The sequence below is a fragment of the Peromyscus maniculatus genome, chromosome 20 (genome assembly GCF_049852395.1).
Source record: "Peromyscus maniculatus bairdii isolate BWxNUB_F1_BW_parent chromosome 20, HU_Pman_BW_mat_3.1, whole genome shotgun sequence".
Lineage (NCBI taxonomy): Eukaryota > Metazoa > Chordata > Mammalia > Rodentia > Cricetidae > Peromyscus > Peromyscus maniculatus.
In genome coordinates, this window is record NC_134871.1 from 20,232,128 (window position 1) to 20,256,539 (window position 24,412).

The window sequence follows — 24,412 nt, forward strand, 5'->3', positions numbered from 1 at the left end:
CACCTGCTTGGGAATGGTGAGTTAGCAACTTACCCTTCCAAGTTACCACAGAGAAAAGTCAAGTAAATAGAGAAGGTCCCCATGACTGCTCATGAGTCCCCAATGCTTGCCATGGAGACATGTAAACACTGTATTAAAACCTACTTATTCCTTCATTAGTAAAACAACAATTTAGCATTTAGATTTTATTTTATATTGTTTTTCTGTTTAAGAATCTATGGACTTTGTTTGTTTATTTATTTTCGGTGGAAAAGTGAGAGATTAAAAACATTATTTTACTTTTGGACTAGGAATGAGCAAAGCTAGACATTTCATTTTAGCTGCTTATAGGAGAAATTATTTCTGATGTTCACCATGAGTAATAATGCTAGTGAGTCCTTTTTCTTTACACCTCTAAGATATTCAATTAATTATCAACACAAATCATTTCGGATGTCAGTCAAATGAATAATTAATTTCTCATTAAATTAAACTGAGAGGGCCCATGAGCACATGTCAACGTATTAAACTGATTACAGCACTTACACTGTGAATGCTCCATAGTTAATGGCAATAGGACTAGAAATGCAAACCCAAACTGACACTTTGGCTCCTACTCTAATCCACTCACAGTCTAAAATCGCTCTTAATTGACAAACAGGCACAAGTACACTGGTGAGGTTACTGTAGACATGAAATGAAATCAGGGATTTAAAAATCTTACCATAGTGGTCGGCACAGAATGGGAGTATGCTGTGAGATGTATGTGTACAGATCAAGCATGCAGAATTAGAAAATCTGAAGTCTCAGTGCTCTGGGAGTTGTTCCATTTGTTTGTTTGTCCAATAGCAGAAATTCCCACCATGATCTTATGTAATAGGTTGAAGTTAAAACATGCCCATATCAAAAAGTTGTATAAAATTATATCATCAGTCTATGTGCTTAAAGTACATGTAAAATAAATTAATTTCCTGTTAGTCCTATATTCCAACCCAAATATATTGTATTATGTTTATGCAAATATTCCAACATTGCAAAATACTGAAATTTAAAATATTTCTGGTCCCAAGACTTTCTAGTAAGGCTTATTTATCCTGTAATGGAAACTCGAAAGCATGATGCTGTGGAATCCTAGGAAATGAATCAAACCTAAATATCTGGTCATCTCAATTCATAAGAAAACCTTTAAAATAACCTACCACTTTGGCTGGTTAAAGACATCCTGCTGGATCAGCTTCCCTAGTTTTCCCCTGGCTTTCTCTTTGTCTCTGTAAAAGTGGACAGTCTTCTGCGATCTGCCAGAACAGCGTAAAGGAAACAATCATGCAACTTTAATACATTGCTGTGAGAAACGGGGGCAGGCACAAAGATCCAGAGAAACAGGTAAATGCCAGCTTGCTAAGCTGGGTTGATGAAGAGTAGAAATCCCAGAGAACACGGTGGGAAGACAAAAGGTTCTGGAGTGGCGGAACAAACGAGGGGGGAGTCCACTGAGGTCTGGTGGTTCAAATTCCTGACATCTCTGTGGCTTCCAAGATAAGGGTATTCCTTTCCTCTGGGTTTAGCAATGAAGGTTTTATGATCGACATCAGAAGAAGGACTGATAATGCCTTTACAGGCTTGCTTCAGAGCAGGAGGGCTAGGAAAGGGCAAAGGACATTCTTATTTCTGCTGTTCTCTCATGTAATACAATCCAAGCCATGTTTTGACTGTCATCATAACATGGAGTTCACTACATCCTGACGTCCTACATCCTCCCATTACCTCGTCTCTCTCTCTCTCTCTCTCTCTCTCTCTCTCTCTCTCTCTCTCTCTCTCTCTCTCTCTCTCTCGTGCATACATGGCAGAATAGAGAAGGCCATGGGTGATTTACATTTAGAACGCATATTATTAATGGCTTTGTGGATTAGTCCTTGGCTTTAGGATACTAGTTCAAGTCTCCATAAGAGAAAAGTAGAGTATGTGTTTGCCTTTTCTGTAAAGAATTGGATGAATAAAATGCAGGGTGGGAGGGTTGCCTTCCTTTCATTTTGAGAGAACTGTTATCATCAGGCAGTCTCCTGGTTTCGAATAGAATCCAATCTCCATCAGGGCAGGCTGGTGACAGTGCCTGCTATTCTGTCTTTGCCTGGTCCCTGCTGAATTTTATTATGTGAGTGAAATGCAGACTCTGGGTAGGATCCAAATTTCCCATTTTTGTGAGGAAAAATGTTTTATTACCCCTTTTCTCCCCTGTCATTTTCATGTGAATTATTGCTTTATTTGAACACGCGAAGACATTAGCCTTTGAATTTTCACTCTTTTTGCCTATTGTCAAGTTTACTTCCTATGTCATATTTTGATGCTATTATACATGACATTCTGTCAAATTATGTGCTGATGTTAGTATATACAAATACAATTTTTTCCTAGTTTTTTTTTTGGTTAACATGCAAAATAAATGGTTTCACCAAGACACTTTGGTACATATATGTCACTGCATTATTTTTTTATATTTAGTTCCCTCTCCTATCCTTACCCATTCTTCCCCACCCCTTGTTTATCTCTTTCTTCTCTCTAAATTGTCTCTCTTCTGCTTTCCTGCATGTGAGGGTGCGTGCGTGTGTGTGTGTGTGTGTGTGTGTGTGTGTGTGTGTGTGTGTGTGTGTCTGTGCATGTTTAAATCTTGATTCTACATATGAAATAAATCATGCAATATTTGTTCTTTTGAATCTGGGTTATTTTGCTAAACACGAGGTTCAACATGGGTGTAAACAGAGAACCTTGTGTTTGACAAAATAACCCAAATTCAAAAGAACAAATATTGAATGCTTTATTTCATATGTAGACTCTAGATTTAAATCTGGTTACATCCATGTTCCTGTAAATGATGTAATTTTCTTTCAGGGTTTTACAAGTGTTTTAGAATCTATCCGCAAATGATGTACTCCATCCTCTTGATTTCCCACATATAACTAGACAAGCAGAGGAACTATCAATCTAGACTCACTAGAGGGCTTGCTAAATCTGCTGGATTTTCAAGGGCAGTGCCAAATTCAGTTGAATGTCAACCAATTTGATGTCATCCCAAACAGCGAGATAGAAATACATGTGCTCATTTTTGTTGTTGTTTTTCTAAAGTTCTCCTTCAGATTTTATCATGAAGCTATAATGATTTTGGCTTGAAAACCTCCCATTTGGTCCACTAAATGAAATTATCACAACAATAATAAAATTGCGGAAGGGGATTAATTGAGAAAGATAAAGTCAATCACTAGTTTCCATATCTCCCAATTCAATTATCTTTTCTGCATGTTTTGTCTTTTGTTCTCTGGCTTTAGCAAGAGAAGTCTCAATCCTTCTCTTACTCCAAATATTCATATGCATCTCAGATTGAAAGGAAAAACACAGGATGACTCATCATTCTCTTGAAGACGTTGCAAACTTTTACTTTCTTTCTTTTTTTTTTTTTCATTTTTTATGTGTATGTGTGTTTTGAATACACGCATGTCTAAGCACACATTCAAGCCCGGTGCCTGTGGATGTCAGAAAAAGGTGTTTGATTCCTTGGAACTGGAGCTACAGATGATCTTGAGCCACCATTTGGGTGCTGAAAACTGAACCTGAGTCCTCTGCAAGAGCAATCAGTGCTCTTAACTGCTAAGTCATCTCTCCAGAACCACAGTGTTAATTTGTAATGAATGCTATGATATGATGTGGACCTGTAGACAGATATAGAAAGTTCAATTTTCAGAGAGAGAACAATTCTATCCACTTTGTGTGAGGTATTTGTCTTTTTTTTTTGGTAATATTAAATGAAACCATGACTCAAAAAACACTCCTTTCACACTATAAAACTGCATGATTTCTAAAAGCTGGTGGTATTTAAATAGTTGTGTTGAGGTGGATTGGGATTGAAGTGAGATGATCATATCCACAGCTGCAGGGCATTTTTGTCCCATACTCTAACTTCTTACTTTATGTTGGAGCCTTCAGATTTTTATTTCAGATATTTGCTGGTCAGATTGTGTGTGTGTGTGTGTGTGTGTGTGTGTGTGTGTGTGTGTGTGTGTGTGTGTGTGTGTGTTTTATAGGACAATGTATGGGGGCATCAGGTCATGTACATGCATGCAGAGGCCAGAAGAGTATAGCTAATGTCTTCCTCTATTGCTCTCCATCTTTAACAGTATTTCTCAGTGAACATAAAGCTTTCCTTTTACCTGGAGATTGGCTTTCCAGTGGGCTACCAGGTCCTTTCATCTCTACCCCTAATTCTTGGGTTATAGCATACACATCCATATTTGTTTTTTTACATGGATGATTGTGATTCAAATTCAGGTCAAGCTTGTCAAGCAAGCTTTTACTAAACAAGCCATCTCTCCAACCCCTCCTGGTCAGATATCAGTCCACAAGATGAGTTTGTAGCTTTCTTTAATGACATAATGTGTAGTGTTTTGCTAACAGTCCCCTGTTGATGCTCTTTAGAGGACCACAATCTATTTGGAGAAAACATAATATGAAAGTGTAGACAGATGCAAAATTCTGTTCTAGGAAGTGAAAATAATGAGAGATAGCAAATACTGATCTGGAGAGATTTTTCACTGAAGATGAATCACAGTGTTGAAGCTTGGCAGTCTTCCTCCTCAAGAGGAAGGATTTGGCAAAGATGAATACAGATGTTCCTCACTTAGAATGAAGTTATGTCCTGATAAATTCATTGAGAATATCTGAATATATTTCATGCTTGTAACTTACTGAGGATCAGAGCTTAGTCTAGCCTGCCTTAATCCTACTCAGAACACTTACGTAGTTAGCAAAATCACCTAGCTGATCAATCACAATCTGTTTTATAATGAAGAGTTGAATATTTCATGCAATTTGTTGACTGGATGTACACAAACATCACTGGCAATACAGTGAGTGCACTGTAGAGTATCAGTCATTTACCCCAGCCAGTTACTTAGAGCTGAAGCTCACTCATTGCCAGTGCTCAGCACGGGGGCAACGTAACAACATATGGACTTTGACCCCTGGGAAAGGTAAAAATTTGCAATGGCTTTCACAGAAAGTATATGGCTTTTGCAGTATTATAAAGTGAGTTGAACTGTCATAAGCAAGGAATCATCTGCCTTTTCTCACTTATTCTAGATCTCTAAGTAGTTAGGGTAGCCTGGAATTGTAATTTGAGATAACAATGACAATAGTCTCTAGCTGGCCTTCACAATGATTTCACCTGATAGACTGTCTTAGTCACAATTCTATTGCTGTGAAGAGACACCATGGCCACTGCCACTCTTACAAGAGAAGTCATTTAATGAGGGCCTTACTTACAGTTTCAGAGGCTTAGTCCTGTATCATCATGGTAGGGAGGAGGGCAGTAAGCATGGCAGGCATGCTGTTGGTAAAGTAGTTGACAGCTACATCCTGATCCATAGGGGAGAGAGAGAGAGAGAGAGAGAGAGAGAGAGAGAGAGAGAGAGAGAGAGAGAGAGAGAGAGAGAGAGAGAGAAGAGAGAGAGAGAGAGAGGCTGGGCCTGGGCCTAACATGGGCTTTTGAAACCTTAAGGCCTACCCTAGTGACCCACTTCTTCCAACAAGGCCACACCTCTCAATTCTTCTCAAATACAGCCACTCTCTGATGACCAAACATTCAAATAAATGAGTCTACGAGGACCATTCTTATCAAAACCACCAAACCTACCCATATGAGACCTATCACAATCACGACTTCCTAGCAGGAATCTAGAATGGATACTGTTCCAATTTCATTTCTGTGATAAAATACCCCCCCAAAAAAAACAGCTTAGAGAGGAAAGGCTTTTAGGTTAGCTCAGAATTCTAGGTTATGATCTATCATAGTAGGAAGTCAATTACAAAAGCTGAGAGTATTTTTACAATATGTCTACAACCAAAAGGGCCTAATAGATACATGTAGCTCAAATCTATCTCAATTAACCCAATTAAGAAAATTCCTTATAGGGATGAACGCAGGCCAATCTAATCTATACAACTCCTCATTGGACTTCATTCCCCACATGGATCTACAGTGTGTCAAACTGATATTCAAAATTAATCATCACAGTTACCATGTTTATACATTTAGTCAAATTCCTTTCCCCCATGGCTGTCCTTTACAATGTGGCTGCCCTGCTGTGGTCCATCATTCACTATGATCCTACTCCTGCTTTCTGTACCAATTACACTGGTAACTAACTAACTATATCTTAACTGTAATCCTGACTTTCTGTCTCACAGCTCTTCCCAATGCCCCCTTCTACCCTAAGAGTTCTCTTATTGCTTCAGAGCACAATGTCCTTTTCTTCACTAAGCTCTGCATTACTGTAGTAGTAAGACATGGGTTGTAAGAATATTGGGTGGGAGCTCCTGTGTGTTCTAGTCATATTCCTTCTCTGAGTTATTAGCTGGGTAAAATGTCAGAATTATACGTTATGTATTTCTTTTTCTCTCCTAACTGCTAATACATGGTTGAAAAAAAAAAACAACAACAACAACCAAAACCCCACAATTATTCAATTATTCAATGGCTATAGCATGACTGTATTACTAAAGGGAGCCCACTATGGCCAAGAAGTGCTGGGTGTAAGAAGAGCTGGCTCCAATCATTTACGGGATTTGATGGGTTAAAATAAACTGACTTATTGGTGCCACACAATGTGGGAGCAGATGAGTTTCATTCACTGTTGTCCAGAATGGGCCAACTAGTGACCTGGTGGATCACCTTCTCCTTATCAGTGACACACGCTATTACCTCCATTGAGAAAGGTTTTAACTTCCTGGTTAAAGTAAAACACAGACAATTTCAGACTTAGATTACATCACCTAACAGGACAGGAGACATTTGATATCCATTCGAGTGAGGTTTTAATGGGTAAAGTAAACCCTTTTTGCCAATGGGGAATACTTTAATAAATTCGCATTCAGTCTGATGCACAAAGCTGGATGACAGGAAACTTGAGTATGGTTTCAAGTTCATTTTATAAAATTATCAATGGTTTTCACTTAGGGTAGAATGTTACTAAAAGAAATTGTAGTTGACTCTAAATGCAAACCTAAATAATGTTAGAAGTTACTGAGTTTTTTCATTCCATTCAAAATTAGTTTTTGCCCAAATACTTTCCCTATAAGAAAACCCTTTTGCATAGACAGCCTTTTCTGTGTAACAAGCCCATGGGTAGTTTACCATATAATCATGGCAAACAGAAACCCTGCAAGCAGCTAATTTTAGCTCTAACCCCTTTATATAAAACATATTTAAATCACTCTGGGTTTGAGTGATGCATCCGCATTTTTAATCAGGGCAGTGCTGACCACCTCCAAGTTCAGCAGCCACTCAGAATTAAAGATCCCCAAAATCTACTTTAGTCTACATGCTATCATCATCTGCTTTTCTGTGACCAAAACAGTTGATAATATGAGTATTTTAACCGGTTTACAAATATTCAAAAAGCGGCATCACTGCCAAAGAAGGCATCATCATTTTCTATTTCTTGGGTCTTCTCTCAGATCAGCTGGTGGTTCATAGATATCTCTCCTTCCAGCAGACAAGTGCATAGCCAACTGTTCAGAGACTTAAGTTCATATTTACAGTGGAATTATATCCTTCATTTGGAAGACAGTGCTTACGTGGGTCCTTGAAAGAGACTAATGCTGTGCTAAAGACTGGTGCTAATGTGGATGACTTTCTTACTAACCTGGTTTGAGTGAGGCTGCTAGCTTCCTCTTCCCACTCCTCTTGGGCCTGCTTACTTCAAATTGTAATGCTTTTGTTTTCTGGGCCTAAAGCTACCTTTAAATAAAAATAGATGACAAAAGAAATAGCAATAGGTTCAAGAGGGTGATTCTAGTGGGTGAGATGTTCAGAATTGTGCTTGAGACACTGCAGATGCAGTTTTCTGCTTAGTCTTCCCCTCCCGCTCTGTCTCCCCGTCCCCCCTCCTCCTCTCCCTCCTCCTCCTTCTCCATTTTGTTGAATGACTGGATATAGATGTCCTATCTAAGAGTTCTAGTTGATATCACAGGAAGGTTTTCTCCAGGATAATCAGACACCTGGAAGGAAACTACTCATGGGAAGCTTCTTTGAGAAAGCTACAAAAGAAACATTCTTTGTTTTGTATACCCTTGTTATTGTTGGTGTCTGGTATTGTTCTTCATGTTGATGTCTTACATAACAGTATCAGTTAGTAGAGAATAAACAAAAAACCATACATAGAGCAATGGAGCATGTGAAGTGCCTGAGAAGACATGTATACTTGGTTTTCTCATTGTAGTCCCTGCATGTAGAATATTGCTCTGAGAAAGCATTACAAAGGCATTGAGTAAATGAATGAATGAATGAATAAATGAATGAATGGATGAATGAATAGGTCAATTATCTATAAGGCATAACTTGTCTTTTCTTGTCAAATACTCCACTTCTTATTTCTGTTGCACTTCTTCACTGGCTGGCATGTCCAATGAAACATTGATTTACATTTCACTTCTTGCTTACAAAGTGTGGTTTCTTAAAATGTTCCCTTTGAGAGGAGCATAGGTACTCTTCTCAAATATATGCACATTAGATTCCCCAGTATTAACACTTCTTCTTAAGCATGTTCTCTTCTTAGTTAGATACTTTCCATTTTTAGCCCCTCTTTTTTCTTATCTTTCTAGAAGCAAATTGATTGTAAGTCATTAAGAATCAATGCTGACTGATTAGTCATGTGTTGAAAACCTCTATAATTTAATCTAAATAGAGGACATGTTAGAGGCCTGTGGGTGAGCTCGATGAGAAAGTCTATGTTAGCTTTGTACAAAGTACTAGGATTCAATCTTAACACTGAAGAAAAAAAAATAAGAAAAGAAAAAGACAATCCAGACGTTATGACACAACAATAATATAAAAATTTGCTTAGAGGCTAATGATGCTCTGGAGGAACTGTGTTTAAGGAGGATGTAAGAAAATCAACTTCTTAACTGAGCCTTGGTTTTCTTTAGAAGTCCATCCTTCCCCATGGAATCCATAACATGTGAGGGAAGCTGGCCCTTTTCTCATGGCCAGGGATGTGTGTGTGTGTGTGTGTGTGTGTGTGTGTGTGTGTGTGTGTACGCACACTCACACCTGTGCACAAATCACCATACTACATAAATGTTTTGAACATTCTTAGCAGGGATAACTTTGAGACTGTGTAAGGTACATGTCAGATGGGAAGTTGTTTTCCTAGGGCTTCTGAAAATTTTTACAATATTTTTCTAGAAAGCTTTTCTTCTACAACTATGGGCTATTTTGCCCTCTAGAAAACATTTGACATTTGTTGGAGCCATTGTTGTCATTGTTGTTTATTAACATCTATCTGTCTGTCTGTCTGTCTATCTATCTATATCATCTATCTATCTACATTTTTATTGCTGTGATAAGACACAATGACCAAGTAGAAGAGTTTATTGGAAGCTTACAGGTTCAGAGAGTGAGTCTATGATCACCGTGATGGGGAGCATGGCAGTGGAGCAGTAGATGAGTGCTTATATATGCTCTAACAAGCTCTAGGGAAACAAAAAGAGCTAACTGGGAACGGCATGGGATTTTGAAACTTCAAAGTCAGCCCCAAGTGATACCTCTCTTCCAACAAGGCCATAATCCTTCCCAAACAATTCTACTAACTGTTCATCAAGCATTCAATACATGAGGCTATGGACACCATTCTCATTCAAATGACCGCAGTGTGTGAGGCTATGTGTATGGCAGGGACTGAGTGTGGATGTCAGATAACATGTGGGAGGTAGTCAGTCCTTTCTTCCTACCATGTGGGTCTGAGGGATTGAATTCAGACTTGGTGGCAAACACATTTACCTACTGAGCCACCTTGACTTCCTGGAGTCATTCTTGATTGTTACAGTTTGTGGGATGCTAAGTGGAAACAGTAGATGATGATAAGCTTTCTACAAGACTGGCCCTTCCACATGAACAAATTCTCAGCTCAATTTCAAAGGTATCAAGGTTTAGAATCTCTGATTGCATATGAAAAGGGATGCATTTAGTATTCTGATCTGGTCCCTCTATCAAACAGGTGCAGAAAAAAAAATAACTTTAGGATAGAGCCCAACACTGTGGATCACCAAAAGATGAGAGGCAGTGATTGTGTGCTCTTGATATGACTAGCGGGTGAAGCAACTGATGTTGAAGCTGACCTTGGATTTGGACTTTATGTCATCAAGTCAAAGCACATCTTAATTGCCTTGATTCTTCATGCTGAAATAGGTTCAATATCTGTAAAACACTTCCTAAGTTACCAACTGATGTGCATTTCTTTATGATATACCAGGAATCTAGCTCCCAACTTGCTTGGCTTTTGTTTTCAAATCCCAAATAAGTTTTTCACTCAATCTCAGTAACCACACATACATATCTGAATTCAAATTTCCTACAATAGTCCCATTTTAAGTAATATTTATGTATAGTTTCTTGAATTTGTTATGTGTTTTAAAAGCATCTTTGTTAATTTTGTTGGGCTATACAGGAGAGATAAAGTGACATCTAGATATCAGAAAAGTGAAGGAATATTTTAAAATTAAGAATAAATGAATTCCAAATAATGCATTAGTAAGTAATAACATGATTAAGTTGATTCTTCAAAGATTATTTTTGAAAATTGTGTATTTTCTGAATCAGTATAGAGATCAGAATGCTGTTATGTTAAAAGAGTAGATCTTACGAATTTAATGCTTATTTCACGGTTTTCATGTCTAGAGATTCATTTTTTGAAGAAAAAAATGAGGAAAGGATAAGCTTTCATATCTGTATTTTATATGACAAATCTTTATTTCTTGAATAGTTCAACTAAGATATAAGGATTTTGCATCCTTAGCCTATTGCTTATTAGTTTCATTAGTGCACTGTTATGTGAGTCCATGAAGAAAGTTTTATTTCATGGTATGGCTATAGTAAGAATAGCTGTGAATGCTTTCAAAATCTTAAACTGATAATTAACTGGCACAAACTACTGCCTAACTTTTTGGGCAGCAAGAAACGTAATAATAAAAAGACATCAGTAATAAACTGCAAAGTTTCCGAGAGAAAAATCACAAGCTACAGAAGTCCCATTTAAAAAAAGTTCACTACTTTACTTTCATCCATATGTACTAATTGAACATTTTATGCTGACTGCATAATTGTCTATCCAGAGAAACTACCAGGCTTTCTATTTATTCCCTATGTAGCTCACACATTCTGGCACTTTAGCAATAATATAAAATCCACTGTCATATAAAATTACTAAGTAACTAAGGCTATCATTAATTCATTCGCTGAAATAATCTCCTTTGTGTGAGGTTCAAATAAAGCACCTTGCTATTTAGACACACAGTTTCAGTCATCAAAAAAAAAAAATTAGCTCCCATTTTAGAATGCGGGAAAGGCAGGCTGAGAAACCAGCAGTGACTCAGACAGTCATGTGTCCTTTGTGGACTGTGGTGCTGAAAGACAGGCTTCTACATGCTGTCTGAGTTGAAGAAAGCCGAAAGTCGGAAATGTAGTTTCAGCGCTCGAGGATCCCATCCAAAAGGCTTTCTCCTCAGTTCCTAGAGGTTCAATCCTACTAGCTGCCAATCGCCATGAGCAGATCACAGAGTGAGGACATTACAAGGTTAAACTGTTAAAAGCCTTCGTCGGGTGAGTATTAGGAGCCTTGAAGTTGAAGGCAACAGTTTGAAATGCTTTCAGAATTGCTGAAATCCAAATCGCAAATCCAGCAATTTGCGAGCTCTGGTCTTGCTTCACCCTCTAACCTTTGTCTAGGGCTGACTACACAAGTGAAGCAGGCAGCTGCCAATGGAATGAGATCTGAAGGGCAGTAAGGGCCTGCCTATCCCTGTTTATTTTCCCTTGAGTCTGTCATAACCTTCCTGTCACCTAGCACATCACCTGGCTCAACAAATCTGGTTGGATGGATGGATGTATAAAAGGATGGATGGATTCAGCATTTATTTAGGACTGACAGGCATTACATTCCAGGCACTATGCAAAATACAGAGGATCCAAAACATAGATATAATCAAATGTTCCTAATTTTCAGGAGGTCCGTGGTATAGACCAAAAGGAAGATAAACCATGCAATTTATAAATGTTGTTCTGAAAGTTTAGAAGTCATTAAGAAGAATCCTAAGGGTCCTGGTTTTAGAAAGGTCTTTAGAAGGAAGTATTTCTCACCCTCACTGAAGTGTAACACTATGAGCAGGAGGAATGACCATAATCTTATTGGTCTTCTTGGGTATTTGGAAAGGATAAATGTAGCTTGCTGAGACCCGAGAGCTTCTGATGTAAGGGATGTATTCCAAGGAAGAAACAATGGAGAGGGTGTTCAGACTGCTGTCCATGCAGAGATGGAGGGGAGGACCTGAACCTACCAGGGCAGACAAAGAACATGGGCTGAGGGACCAGGAGTTTCTCCGGAACATTCAGGCTGGAGTTCCACTGAGGAACGGGAAGGGAAACTTCCCTCTGGGCCTCTGCTCAGCAGACTGGGGGCTGCCCTTACAAAATCTCACTGTGAAGAGGGTCAGGATCTTTGTGTGAAGAGGTTTTTGTTGTCCCCTGCTTTTCCTTCTTCTCTTTAAGGATGGAGAATGAAGAATATTGTATCAACTAGAGATGACAGAAATGGCTTCGAAGATACTGGTCTCTGACAGTTAAGATGGGTAATAAACAATTCCCTTGCTCCAGACTAAAATATCCTTTGCCAAATTCTGAAGCCCTTTTATGTTGTAATCCTCAGTGCCCTTTGCATTAGCCAGAGAGGGAAGTTATGTGAATAATAATACAAACGAGCTTCCTATCTGATCATAGTTACTTTATGTTTTCGGATTTGAGGAACTATGACTGACTATAGGAAAATCTCTGACTGCAAGAATGGGTCACTGGGAGCAGGAGAAGATGGCGGTTTCCACAGGAGTTAAAGTTCCTCGGAATTTTCGCTTGTTGGAAGAACTTGAAGAAGGACAGAAAGGAGTAGGTGATGGTACGGTTAGCTGGGGCCTTGAAGATGATGAAGACATGACACTTACAAGGTGGACAGGCATGATTATTGGGCCACCAAGGACAAACTATGAAAACAGAATATATAGCCTGAAAGTAGAATGTGGATCTAAATACCCAGAAGCTCCTCCATCAGTTAGATTTGTAACAAAAATTAATATGAATGGAATCAATAATTCTAGTGGAATGGTGGATGCACGAAGCATACCAGTTTTAGCAAAATGGCAAAATTCCTATAGCATTAAAGTTGTACTCCAAGAGCTAAGACGTCTAATGATGTCCAAAGAAAATATGAAGCTTCCACAGCCACCGGAAGGACAGACGTACAACAACTGATTTTAGTGGATCTCAAACTTGTCTTAAATCAACAACCTTCTACTCATGTTAATGTCTTGATTAAATATCACCATGCAAAATACCCACACATTAAGTAAAAGAATTCCAGCTGGTAAACATGACCTGGACAGTTGTAAGAATATATTTAATATATGTACACCTATTATGTTTTCAGGTAACAAGAGAAGTGCAGCACAATTTTTCTTTTTCTTCTTAAAGCACTGTCATTTAAACATGAGCCTGAAGTATTCAAAATGAATTCAGGTTTTCAAGACAAAAGCATGACAAAGGAGTGTCAGATGGCAGTGAAAACCTTTGTCTCAAGAAGGAAGAACAGAACTGGCATGCTTTATCCATCGTCCTTAGACCACAGTGAACTGTTTAAAGTAGCAGGTATAATGAGTAGTCACAATTGTGTTCACTCTTGAAGCGGTGCGGGTGTGGGTGCTGACTGCTATAGCATCAAAAATAGCTTCAGGATTGTTTTGATACCTGTATTTATAATAAAAAGATGTTCGGGGGGTATTGATGAATCTCTGTTAAAAGCTGTTCCCGTTTGTTACATGTAACAGACATGATAAATATTTGTTTACAGTCTTTGTTTAATAAAACATGCTTAGAAGTTTTAAGTGAAGTCAACAAAAAAGAAATAGGTGTATGGATATGTGATTTTGAGATTAAAGTTAGTCTTGAAATGTAAATAAAATACGGAATGTGTCCTCAAAAAAAAAAAAAGAATGGGTCACTGGAATGAAAGAGTGGAGGATAAAGTTGGGGTCTCTTATGCCGATGTCCCTGACAAAAACATGTCATAGTGCCACACATTCTCCTAACACTGCTTGTGGGAACATTTTTTTTTTTAATCTTTCTTCAAATTACTGATTTTTACATGAATGCTACAGCTTTATTTTCTGTGTGATTTTGTCTGAACTCCAAAGCTCCGCTATAGATTTTTGAAGCACACAAGCAGACCTATGAAAGATAAAAGTTCAGCTTCGGGGGTAAGCCTTAAACAAAATAGGCCCTGCTTCCTCCTGTCTACTTTCCAAGTCCCAAGATAAGAGTCCCTTATTTGCAATCCGTTATCACTCTTTAAACATCTTTCACTGGCATCCGTGTGCTTTCTACGGAGTGGGATAGAGTGACTCTGAACAGTAGCCGTTCATAAAGACAGCAGAGGCCTCCCCTCCCAGCTTTCTCTCTGTCTTTATTTTTCTACTTTCAGTCTGAGCACTTCAGCAGCGGATAGAAGTACACTTTTCTTTTTTTCCCTGTGTGAAAAATACCAAGACAGATAAAGGAAAACAAAACCTTCTCTAAAGCAATCTTTTCCAACTTGTAAAATTTCCCTCTAACAAATCACCATTTCTGCTTTCTAAGACTAACCGAACAAACTCTGGAACATCCAACAGCTCTCGCAAGATAACATTTTATTTTGCTGTTCAGTGTACACAACAAGAAATGTATGGGTAAGAAAGCAGATGTTTAAAAGTACTGAATTAAATGGAAAACACCACTGAAGGCACATTTTACATTATTATTGTAAAACCACGAAGTCATTGACAACAGTGAGCTCTGGAAACAGCTGAGTTTGGCTTTTTTTTTTTTTTTTTTTTTTTTTCTGGTGTCTGACCTAACGGCTGTTTTTTAAAGACAATGGCACTTCTGTACATTACTCTTACTTTGAAAGTTGAGTTCTGGCCTCTATGGGGATGCTTTCTGAATTCACTTTCTACTATGGGTGTGAATAAGGAAGTGAGCTTACAGCCCACCGCTGGTTTTCATAATAAAAAAGGAACAATGGCTTTTGAAAGTCACAGATAATCCCCAGTCCTCATTGTGCTCATCCATTTCAACCCAATCTTTCTCTTTTACAGCTAGCAAGCTGCAAAATTGACTGATGATCTTCTCCCTTCCTCTGCTTGACCCTGCATACACACCCTCTAATAGAGGTACCAAGAGCAGTGAGGTGACCCAAAGTCAGCAAGTAGGAGGGAGAAGAAAGAAAAACAAACCAAGCAACGAGCCTAACCTGCTCTCTGACTGTGTTCCATTACCAGTTCCCAGTTCATTTAAGCTGCTGTCTTGGGTTATTATTATTATTATTATTATTATTATTATTATTATTATTATTTCTTTTATTTGGGGGGTTATAATACAATTATATAATTTTTCTCCTCCCCTTACCCTTCCAAATGCTCTCATATGCACCTCCTTGCTCTCTTTCAAACTCATTGCCTCTTTTGGGATGTAATTTTTAGGGAAGACGTATGTGTTGACCTTTCCCCTTTAGAACTAACCATCATTTTCTATGCAAGCTGCAGGGGATGCGAAGCACTTGAGTGAGATCCGGGTAGGGATGCTACATCTCAGGATAATAAAACCAATATTCTCATCTTCCTTCAGAATGCAAAGCACAGCCTTCTAAGTTGGGCACGAAGACATGCAAGCTAAGAATAAAAACGAAAGTCACAAAGTAGAGAGCTAAGTTCAGAGGCTGTCCCTCAGTGCTGGATGCATACTGTCTATCTATGTTGATATTTTTCACAATGTGTCTTTTGATATTTGGTGTATCCACTTCAAAAAGGCAGCCTGCCGTTTATAGAAATATGATCTGCAATGAGTTATGTTTTGACCTTCCCTCTCTATCACGGTGCTTTTAAGTTCCTGCATCATGAATTAAACATAGAACAATCTTATTAATTTAAATAAAATCCACCTACTGGGGGCCATATGTATGGCCTGGGTCAACTCTATGGAATCACCATTGTGGAACAGAACGCCCCCCGGCCCTGTCTTTTCTGTTTCAATTGTATGAGAGCTAAGAATGAGCACCAAAGAGGAAGGAACACATCAATCTGAGTCACCAGCACTTCAAAGATGTTGCACTTTCTCAAAAGGCCAATGCACTAGCAGGCTTTCAGCAGACACAAATTCACTTAGAGGAGTTTCCTAAAAGAGTGAACTTTATGTAAAATGGCTTTTTGTTTGCTGAAGGATTTAATGGTAGAAAGAATTTCTTTGTAAAGTATAAAAATACTTCTAAAACAGTCATTCTTATGATGATTTATGGAGTAACAATTTTGTTCCAAGCATTATACCAAGTGCTTTACATAAATTACACGATTTAATTATTTTCAAAACCTTGTAAGATAGCTATTATCATTATTCCCCATCTGTATTGGTATAAATAACAAAAGGGAAGCACAGGCATATTGCTGAAGCCTAGAAAGCAAGAGAATTTGAGTTTCCTTTATGTTACTCCATGATATAAAAAACTTGAAAGGAGATACATAATAATATTTATTTTTTTCAAGAGTTTTTTGATGGTGATACAATTTCATTCTTGAGTCCTCATAAAAGACATTTCTTATAATTTTAGCTACTAGTGGTCATTTGTAATAGAAAATGTCACTGAAAGACTGCCTTGCCCTTGTGCATGGCAGGATTTCTAACCTGATGACATTTTCTCCATGTTTGGTTTCATTCTATATTATCAAATATAAAATTTTCTTAAGTTAAATCTATATTTACAACATGTGTATTTTTAATGTGATGCATTCAATATAAAAAAGAATCTAAAACAAATGCTAATGTCATTATACACAAAGAGTTTTCATGAATAAATATGAATATATATAGGGAAATGGATAGAACACTGACTAAAGAATATGATACGAGATTCCACAGAAAATAAACATAATTTTCTCTTGTATAATATTAAATGGACCAGCCTCAATATTATACATCCCAGGGGCTCAGGAGAGAGAACTACTGACGGCGAGGACTATTTTCTGTAAATTGAATCTCAGCACACCAAGTTCTATAGTCCACTTGCTTTAATTCCTCTGGCATAACATCCTTTATACACAGCTTCAGTTCTGTTCTCATGTCTAGCTCCTTCCTTGCCTGATTTCTCTCTATATTTATCTACTGTCCCTTCTATGTTCTATCTTAATTCCTTTGTCTAGTTCTGCCCCTTCTAGATTCTCATCCATCTTGTTCCTTCCCATATCATCTCCTCTCCTGTCTCCTTCTCTCTCATCTGGCTCTTCCTCATCTTCCATCTCGTTCCTCTAGTACTCTGCTGTAGCCCTTCAATCTACTTCTCTCCCATCTCAGTTTGTTCCTCTCAAGTTCTTACCCATCTAGTTCTTCCATTCTCTTCTCTCTTCTCTTCTCTGTCCTCTGCTTTACAGTTATATATCTCCCCAAAATCACAATCCTCCCCTCCACCCAGGACACTCAGCCTGAACTTCCTCAGGCAGTGATTGTCCACTATCAGGATCAAATGGGGGGTTGATAAGAATTACAAAGAAGGGCACTAGTTGTTAATTACCATTTGTGACCCAAAGGGGAAGTGACTAATGAATTAACTAAAGGCTAAATATGGGTAATATCTAAGAAGAGGGATCTTATGTGCACAACTATAATCTTAAATGTGTTTGGTAAAGGATGTTAAAAATCTATAAGTTGCTAGGTCAATGGGAGAAAATAAAACTGTCTTCTTTTTTCCTGTGGCTCCTATCTGTCCAAGCTGTCTGCCGTTTTTCTGCAGGGTGGGGGAAAGTGTGCTCAGTCTCTAGGCAACCTGTGCACAGCTAGATGCCTCTGGTGATAGTTAAAGGGAGATCTGGAACTGGAGGTAAGGTTTGGGAAAGGAGGAAGTTAAGCTTAATTAGCACATCCGCCAGGCCTTCTCAAACAGGTAGCCTGGATGCTTAAGTCTGTTCTTAGAGAGTACAAAGGTATCTCTGATAAGGTACTTTCCTCCATCCAGTGATGGACCTGGCCGGATGCTACCAATAATGATAATTACAGGGAGGCTTGAACTGGGAGTTCTGGCTGAGCATAGCTGTTAGCACAGAAGGTTATCTAAATATTCCTAGAAGTGGTTAGGTAAGTAGTTAGAGGTCTATAAAGTTAGTAAGGCTGTAAGAAAGGAGGGGTCTGAGCTAAATTGTGTAAAGCTATTACTTAATGTCTACCTGACCTAGGCGGTGTCCCCTTGTGGAATTTACCGTTAAGTCAGGAGACTTGCATGTGGGCTGTTATCATTGTTAGTCCACCTGGGACTAACAATGGGCGCCCACCTGGGTGGTGTTTCCTGTAGTCCTTGAAAGTGGCCAAGGGAGATATCTGATTCCAGAGAAAGCTTTTCCTGAGGCTGTTCTCCAAATTACCTGGAATGTGTATGTCCAGAGAGTGCTCAGTCTACACTGTTAGTCCTTCTTGGGGAAAAGTCAATTGGGAAAACTATGAAGGCACACATGATTTTCATAACAGAATACAGCTGATATATAACAAGCCAAGTAACACCAAAAACTCCTTGGGATTTGGCTTCCTCTGGAGGAATTCCATGATCCCTCCAGGTAGTGACTTTGCCATAACCAGCTGAGTTCTTATGATATATTCCTGCGGCCCACAGCAATTTTCCATACTTGAATAGATACAATAAAAGGTTTAAAACAATGTTATTATAAACAATAAAATTGTGATTTCATCATCTAAACTCTTTAAGGGTTTAAATGTATAGGCACTCTATTTTTATCATTTTAATTTTTATTGAAAATAGACATTTTCATACAATCTGTTTTAAATACAATTTCCCCTACCTGGACTCCTTCTTAATCCTTCCCTCTTCCTCACTCACCCAAATCCATATCCTGTCTTTCTCTCTCTCATCAGAAAACAAACAGGCACTTAAGACACACACACACACACACACACACACACACACACACACACACACACACCCCACATGTAAACTCTTAAAATATACATATGCGTATACGTAGTCTGAAACAGTTTAAAAAATAAGAGGATATTTATAAATATTCAATATTTATAATCTTGGAGCCAATAATCTTACTTGTAATTTATACAAAGAAAACACTAGAAGCTCATCAATTTTTGCCTGCATAAATAATTTCCATGATTAAATTTTAAACAAAATATTAAATAGCATAAATTCCAAAAAAGGAAAGCCTAAACCATTCATAGTTATAACTATATGCTAGCTGTAGTTTGAAATGATTTAAAATGATGATTTACTTATTCATAATATACCACTAAGTAGAAAAAAGACAAGAAACAATGTATATGCATGTGATTTCAGTTTTGAAAATAAATGCTTTCTAAATGTAATTAGAAGTATAACAAACTACACAATATAGTTAATATATATTATATACATAAAAAATGAAACTCTAGATAACAAGATAGGAAAAAATAGCCCTAAACTAATGGTGGTAGAATTATAAGGGAATCTTTCCCTTTTAAAAATGTTTTTTTTTTTTTTTTTACTTAAAATTACTACAATTAGTATTCATTTCTATGATAATTATAAATGTCATTTAAGTACCTAATAGGACATTTCCTATTAAAATATGCATGGCTTATATAATATGGTATAGAACCAGGTATCTCAAGCAATTAGGACCCAGAGCAAATCCAATATGCTTCTATAGTAGAAGCATTAGTTTGGAGCAGGTCAACTTTACCCCTACTCTCAGAGCTGTGAGCTAAAGGAAGTGCGGTGATTGTTCCTACACTGTTCATGTTCAGTTCAGCTTAAGACAGAAGCAGGTCATTTCCAAACTCTGATTGGCACTGTCCATGGGGAGGGCAGTATGTCACTACGACATTTTAAATGTGTCATCTACACTTATTGGAGTATAATCTTCAAGAATACTGATTTCAGTGCTTTTTTATGAAAGCAAAATATGGGGCCCATCCAAAGAAGGATGTGCAAATCAAGTTAGCAGCTGCCATGCAATGATGTGGACAACTATGCAAGATATATTTTACTGTTTTACTGGAATTCAAAAGGCACATGGCAGGCACAACAGTGTGTTATGATTCAAGTGAAGCTTAAAATATCTGAATTTAAGGGAAATAGCTGAAGAGGTAAATGCTAAGTTTCACAGTACTATATTTTTAGCAGAAAATTAATCAAGTTTTCTTTGAGAAAACACATTAAAGTTTTTTGGTTTTGTTTTATGTTTTGTAGACAGTGTCTCATGTAATCCAGAATGGCCTCCAACTCATTCTGAAGCCAAGGCTAGACTTGAACTCCTTATCCTTTTGGGTCCACCTCCCAAATGCTGGGATTACAAAGATGCGCCTCCATGCCCAGCAGGAATGTTATTTTTAACTTTTATTCTTCAGTACTGTCTGAAGTTTATGCAGCAAGAAGTATTTAGTGTAAAGCACACAATTAAAATGATTTAAAGTGATCAATGACCCAAGAAAAGTGTTATCCCTGTGCTTAAAACAAGCACTGACATATTGGCAGATATCAACACGTAGTTAGCACTGTGAATTACTTTCCACACAATATGAGTCTTTTCCTTCTTCCTTCAAACTGTTTTAATTTCTGTGGCAAGCACAAAGCTGATTTTGGCAAGAGGGGAAGGTGTTCTCACAGGGGGAGGAATCCACGGAGGAAAGCATCTAATATATTAAGTTGCAACAGCCCTTTCTTTAAGGCTGTGGGTCGGATCGTCGTCTCTTACCAAAACATTTTTATTTTTCCTATTAAAAAACTCTCTAGTGACCATTCCTCCTATGCCTTTCTCATTTTTCACAACAGTAATGCAAAATAAATTTTGATAAAGATGTCTTGTTCATTTTTTGACTGCTCAATTATCAGCTTCCCAGCACACCCAAATAACACCAATATTTTGTTAGAAAATAATTTTTCTTTGAATTAGATTGCTTTTCAAAAACTGAAAATATGTCTGTTTTATTACAAATGTAAGTTAAGCTAATATAAAAATAGCAGATCTTATATAAAATACAAAGTAATAAAACTTTAATCCATTTGCAAACACAAACACACATACACAGAGGTACTAACATTATGGTATCTGTGTTTTGTGTTTATCAACTTTCCTACATGTTTGGTTTGTCCCATGTCATGAATTCTTTGTCCTTGTCATTTGTAATAGCAGTGAAGGACTCTACCAGATGAATATTCCCTTTTTCAGGTTAAAGCTTTGCCTGTGACATGGACCCTCTTCACCCCTTGGAAAACCTCCCTACTGTAGCAGAGGCTGTAGGAGAGCTTTGCATGCTGTTTTCTTAGCCCTCAAAGTGTGGGCCGAAAGCCCAAATCTCAGCAGTAGGTTAATAATACATTCTTACAATAGGTTTCAACTTTGCTAAACACCAACCAAACAAGCAAACATGGTTGGAGAAAATACCCTTTCCCCTCCCTGTTTGGATACAATTGTGAGGATCTGACGTATGGAACTGCAAAAATATTTTTGGGACCATGAGAAATGAGGCCTCAGACCCACATGATCTCAAAGATGGTAGAGTTTGATGGTGAAAAGATTTGGGGGACTCTCTGATAACATCCATGTACCACTGAACTAAAAGGAGGATTTCCTTGACAGGTGTGTGTGTGTGTGTGTGTGTGTGTGTTTTCAGGTACACATGTGTATGTGCACGCACCTGTGTGTGTGTGTGTGTGTGTGTGTGTGTGTGTGTGTGCATGTATACATGTGTATGTGCATGCAACTGTGTGTGTATTCATAGACCTCTATGTGTGTGTGTACCTGCATGGATGTGCACCTATGTGTGAACTGAGTCAGTATCAGGGGATACTTCTCAGGCACTGTCTACTTTGCTTCTTTAGGACAGAGTCTCTTATTGGCCTGGGGCTTTCCCATTAGGACAGGCTGGTTGACCAGCAAGCCCTTAATATCCACTTGTCTCCAACCCCCTCAGCACAGGGATTACAAATATGAGCCACCACGTTTCCCGTTGTGGGTTCAGAAGACTGAACTTGAGTCCTTGGGCTTGTGCTTTTCCAGTTGAACCATTTCCCTGGTTCAAGAATGTTATTGTCAAATAAACTAATACTGTTTTAACTAACTTAATCAAATTACTTTGTTCTCTGCATCCAAACATCATCTAAGTGAATTTTCAATCTCTCCAACAAAACTGAAATAGTCAATGTTCAATATATAATTCATAAGCTTGTCTGAAAGTTTTCTTGCAAACCTTCTTAGAAATGGAATTCAGTTCCCAAAGCTTAGTTAACCTTACATATAATTTTAAAGTTCTTTGAAGTGTATTTTAGCCTGATTGTCTTTCTCTATTCCCCATTCTTATATTTCTCAATTGTGACAGTGGCTTGAATTAGGAATTAAGAGTGTGGCCTAAGAGCATACATGCTACTGCCTGGATTCTTAACCACATTGCTTTCTGCTTGGTTGGCTTTGGGAATGTCACTTAACCAGTCGTTGCCTGAGTTTACTGTCTCCCTAAGAGACAGAGTGAAAAATCGAGCCCTTCCCTTGGCTTTCTGTGAGAATACAAAGTTAATATCTGCAGACCAACTAGACTCATCTAGTCTCAGTAAAAGAATGAGTTTTTGTGCTGTTCATTACTCCCTTTCATCTTGTCTTAGTAACAGACACATGTCAGTCTGAGGTTTAATTTTGGGCTATTGTTTTCCTCTGTATAAGTTCACTGAGGTCCCCTCTCCTTGCTCTTGGCTCTGTGATTTGTCTTTCTGCCAAGACCATAAGTTGGCCTGGAATATAATGTTACAGTTATGAGTCAGCATGAATTTTTGACACAGGATAAACTCAACTATGAAATATTAAGCCTTTTGTTTTACATTTCGAAAAAACTCTGTTATTTAAAAAAACACTGTAAATAAATAAGAATATTAAACATCCAAATTAACCAGACCTAAATTCTATGCAACTTAATGAACTGTTAGAGTTGGCATTCAAAACAGTTGCTGTGAAACTTCACATTAAATTTTACACATTCAGTATCAAATATATTATATGAAATAGCGACCATTAAAATTTAAAAAATCCAGGACAGAATTAGAAGTAGAAAAACAATTAGCTTTTTATCTTCTTTCATAACTTGTGTCCATCGTCTGCATTCAATTCTTTCTCATTTTCCTGTTCCGACAAACTAGGTAACATGAAGGAGTTATTTACACATGCTCTTTGAAAATCATGGAGTCATTATATTAGATCTCCAAGGAGAACCATTCCTATGACCCTTCAGCTACTTAGGGAATAACCACCCCACAATGAGGTGGTTATTCCTTTATTATTCTAAAATTCTTAGAGGTGGAAGAAATGGAGAAGAAACAAAATCAAGATGTCATTGTTTTAATTAACTATAAAAACAAAATAATAGACTTGTATTTTCAAGGTAATGGAAGTTTTGACCACTGGTGGTATAGTTTTCTTGGATGTTTTGTTCATTTTCCCTTAGTGTGTTTCAGTGAAGAAAAGCCATAAAACAAAAATGTATATGGAGACACCTTTTTGATGATAGGGAGTTTAATGCTAACCTTGCTTGGCTAGATAATGATTGTAAAGCCAGCCTGGGCTACATAAGACCCCATCTCAAAAATATCTATAAAATGAACAACTAGTAATACAACAAAATATAATCCATTTTCTATATGTATAGTGTGTATATATACATTATATGTGTGTGTGTGTTACAGTGAACATACTAATCTGAATTCTATAGTAAGTTTAACCATATTTTTAAGTTCAAATGTTATAGACCTACATCAAAGGGCTGCTGAACTTCATGGAAGTTTTACATAAAATTCATCTGTAATACCCTTTGGCTAGTGATCACCCATCAACCCACTCATTGCCCTCCCTGATGAATAATCCTTTGTGGATTTAAAAACAGGTCACTTCAGATTGGTAGTTCATTTTCTCTTCTTTCTAGTCTTCTCAGCATCATAGAAGGCTGACAGAATAAAATAACTGTCCAAACCCAGAATCACCCAAGAGTTCCAGTGGGCCTCTGAATAATTCTGGCACTTTAGCCGGGCGGTGGTGGCGCACGCCTTTAATCCCAGCACTCGGGAGGCAGAGCCAGGTGGATCTCTGTGAGTTCGAGGCCAGCCTGGACTACCAAGTGAGTCCCAGGAAAGGCGCAAAGCTACACAGAGAAACCCTGTCTCGAAAAAACCAAAAAAAAAAAAATTCTGGCACTTTAGTGCTCCTTTGGGACTGCTATCTATATATTATCTTGTTATGTACTTGATTTATTATTATTTGACTGTCAGTGGTATTTTAAAATTATAAT

The 24,412-nt window shown here is 37.8% G+C and overlaps 2 protein-coding genes across 5 annotated transcripts in view; both read left to right on the forward strand.

The window, feature by feature from the left end:
* Angpt1 (angiopoietin 1) overlaps nt 1-24,412 on the forward strand; it is a 256,084-nt gene that overhangs the window by 78,557 nt on the left and 153,115 nt on the right. The window lies entirely within an intron of this gene.
* On the forward strand, nt 12,874-14,059 carry LOC143269724 (ubiquitin-conjugating enzyme E2 variant 2). The gene has a single exon (XM_076555802.1). It carries the CDS (start codon nt 12,884-12,886, stop codon nt 13,319-13,321), a length of 438 nt encoding a protein of 145 aa, XP_076411917.1. The 5' UTR covers nt 12,874-12,883; the 3' UTR covers nt 13,322-14,059.

Coding starts and splice junctions, on each gene's coding strand:
- LOC143269724 (XM_076555802.1), top strand. CDS start 12,884: ATGGCGGTTTCCACAGGAGTTAAAGTTCCTCGGAATTTTCGCTTGTTG.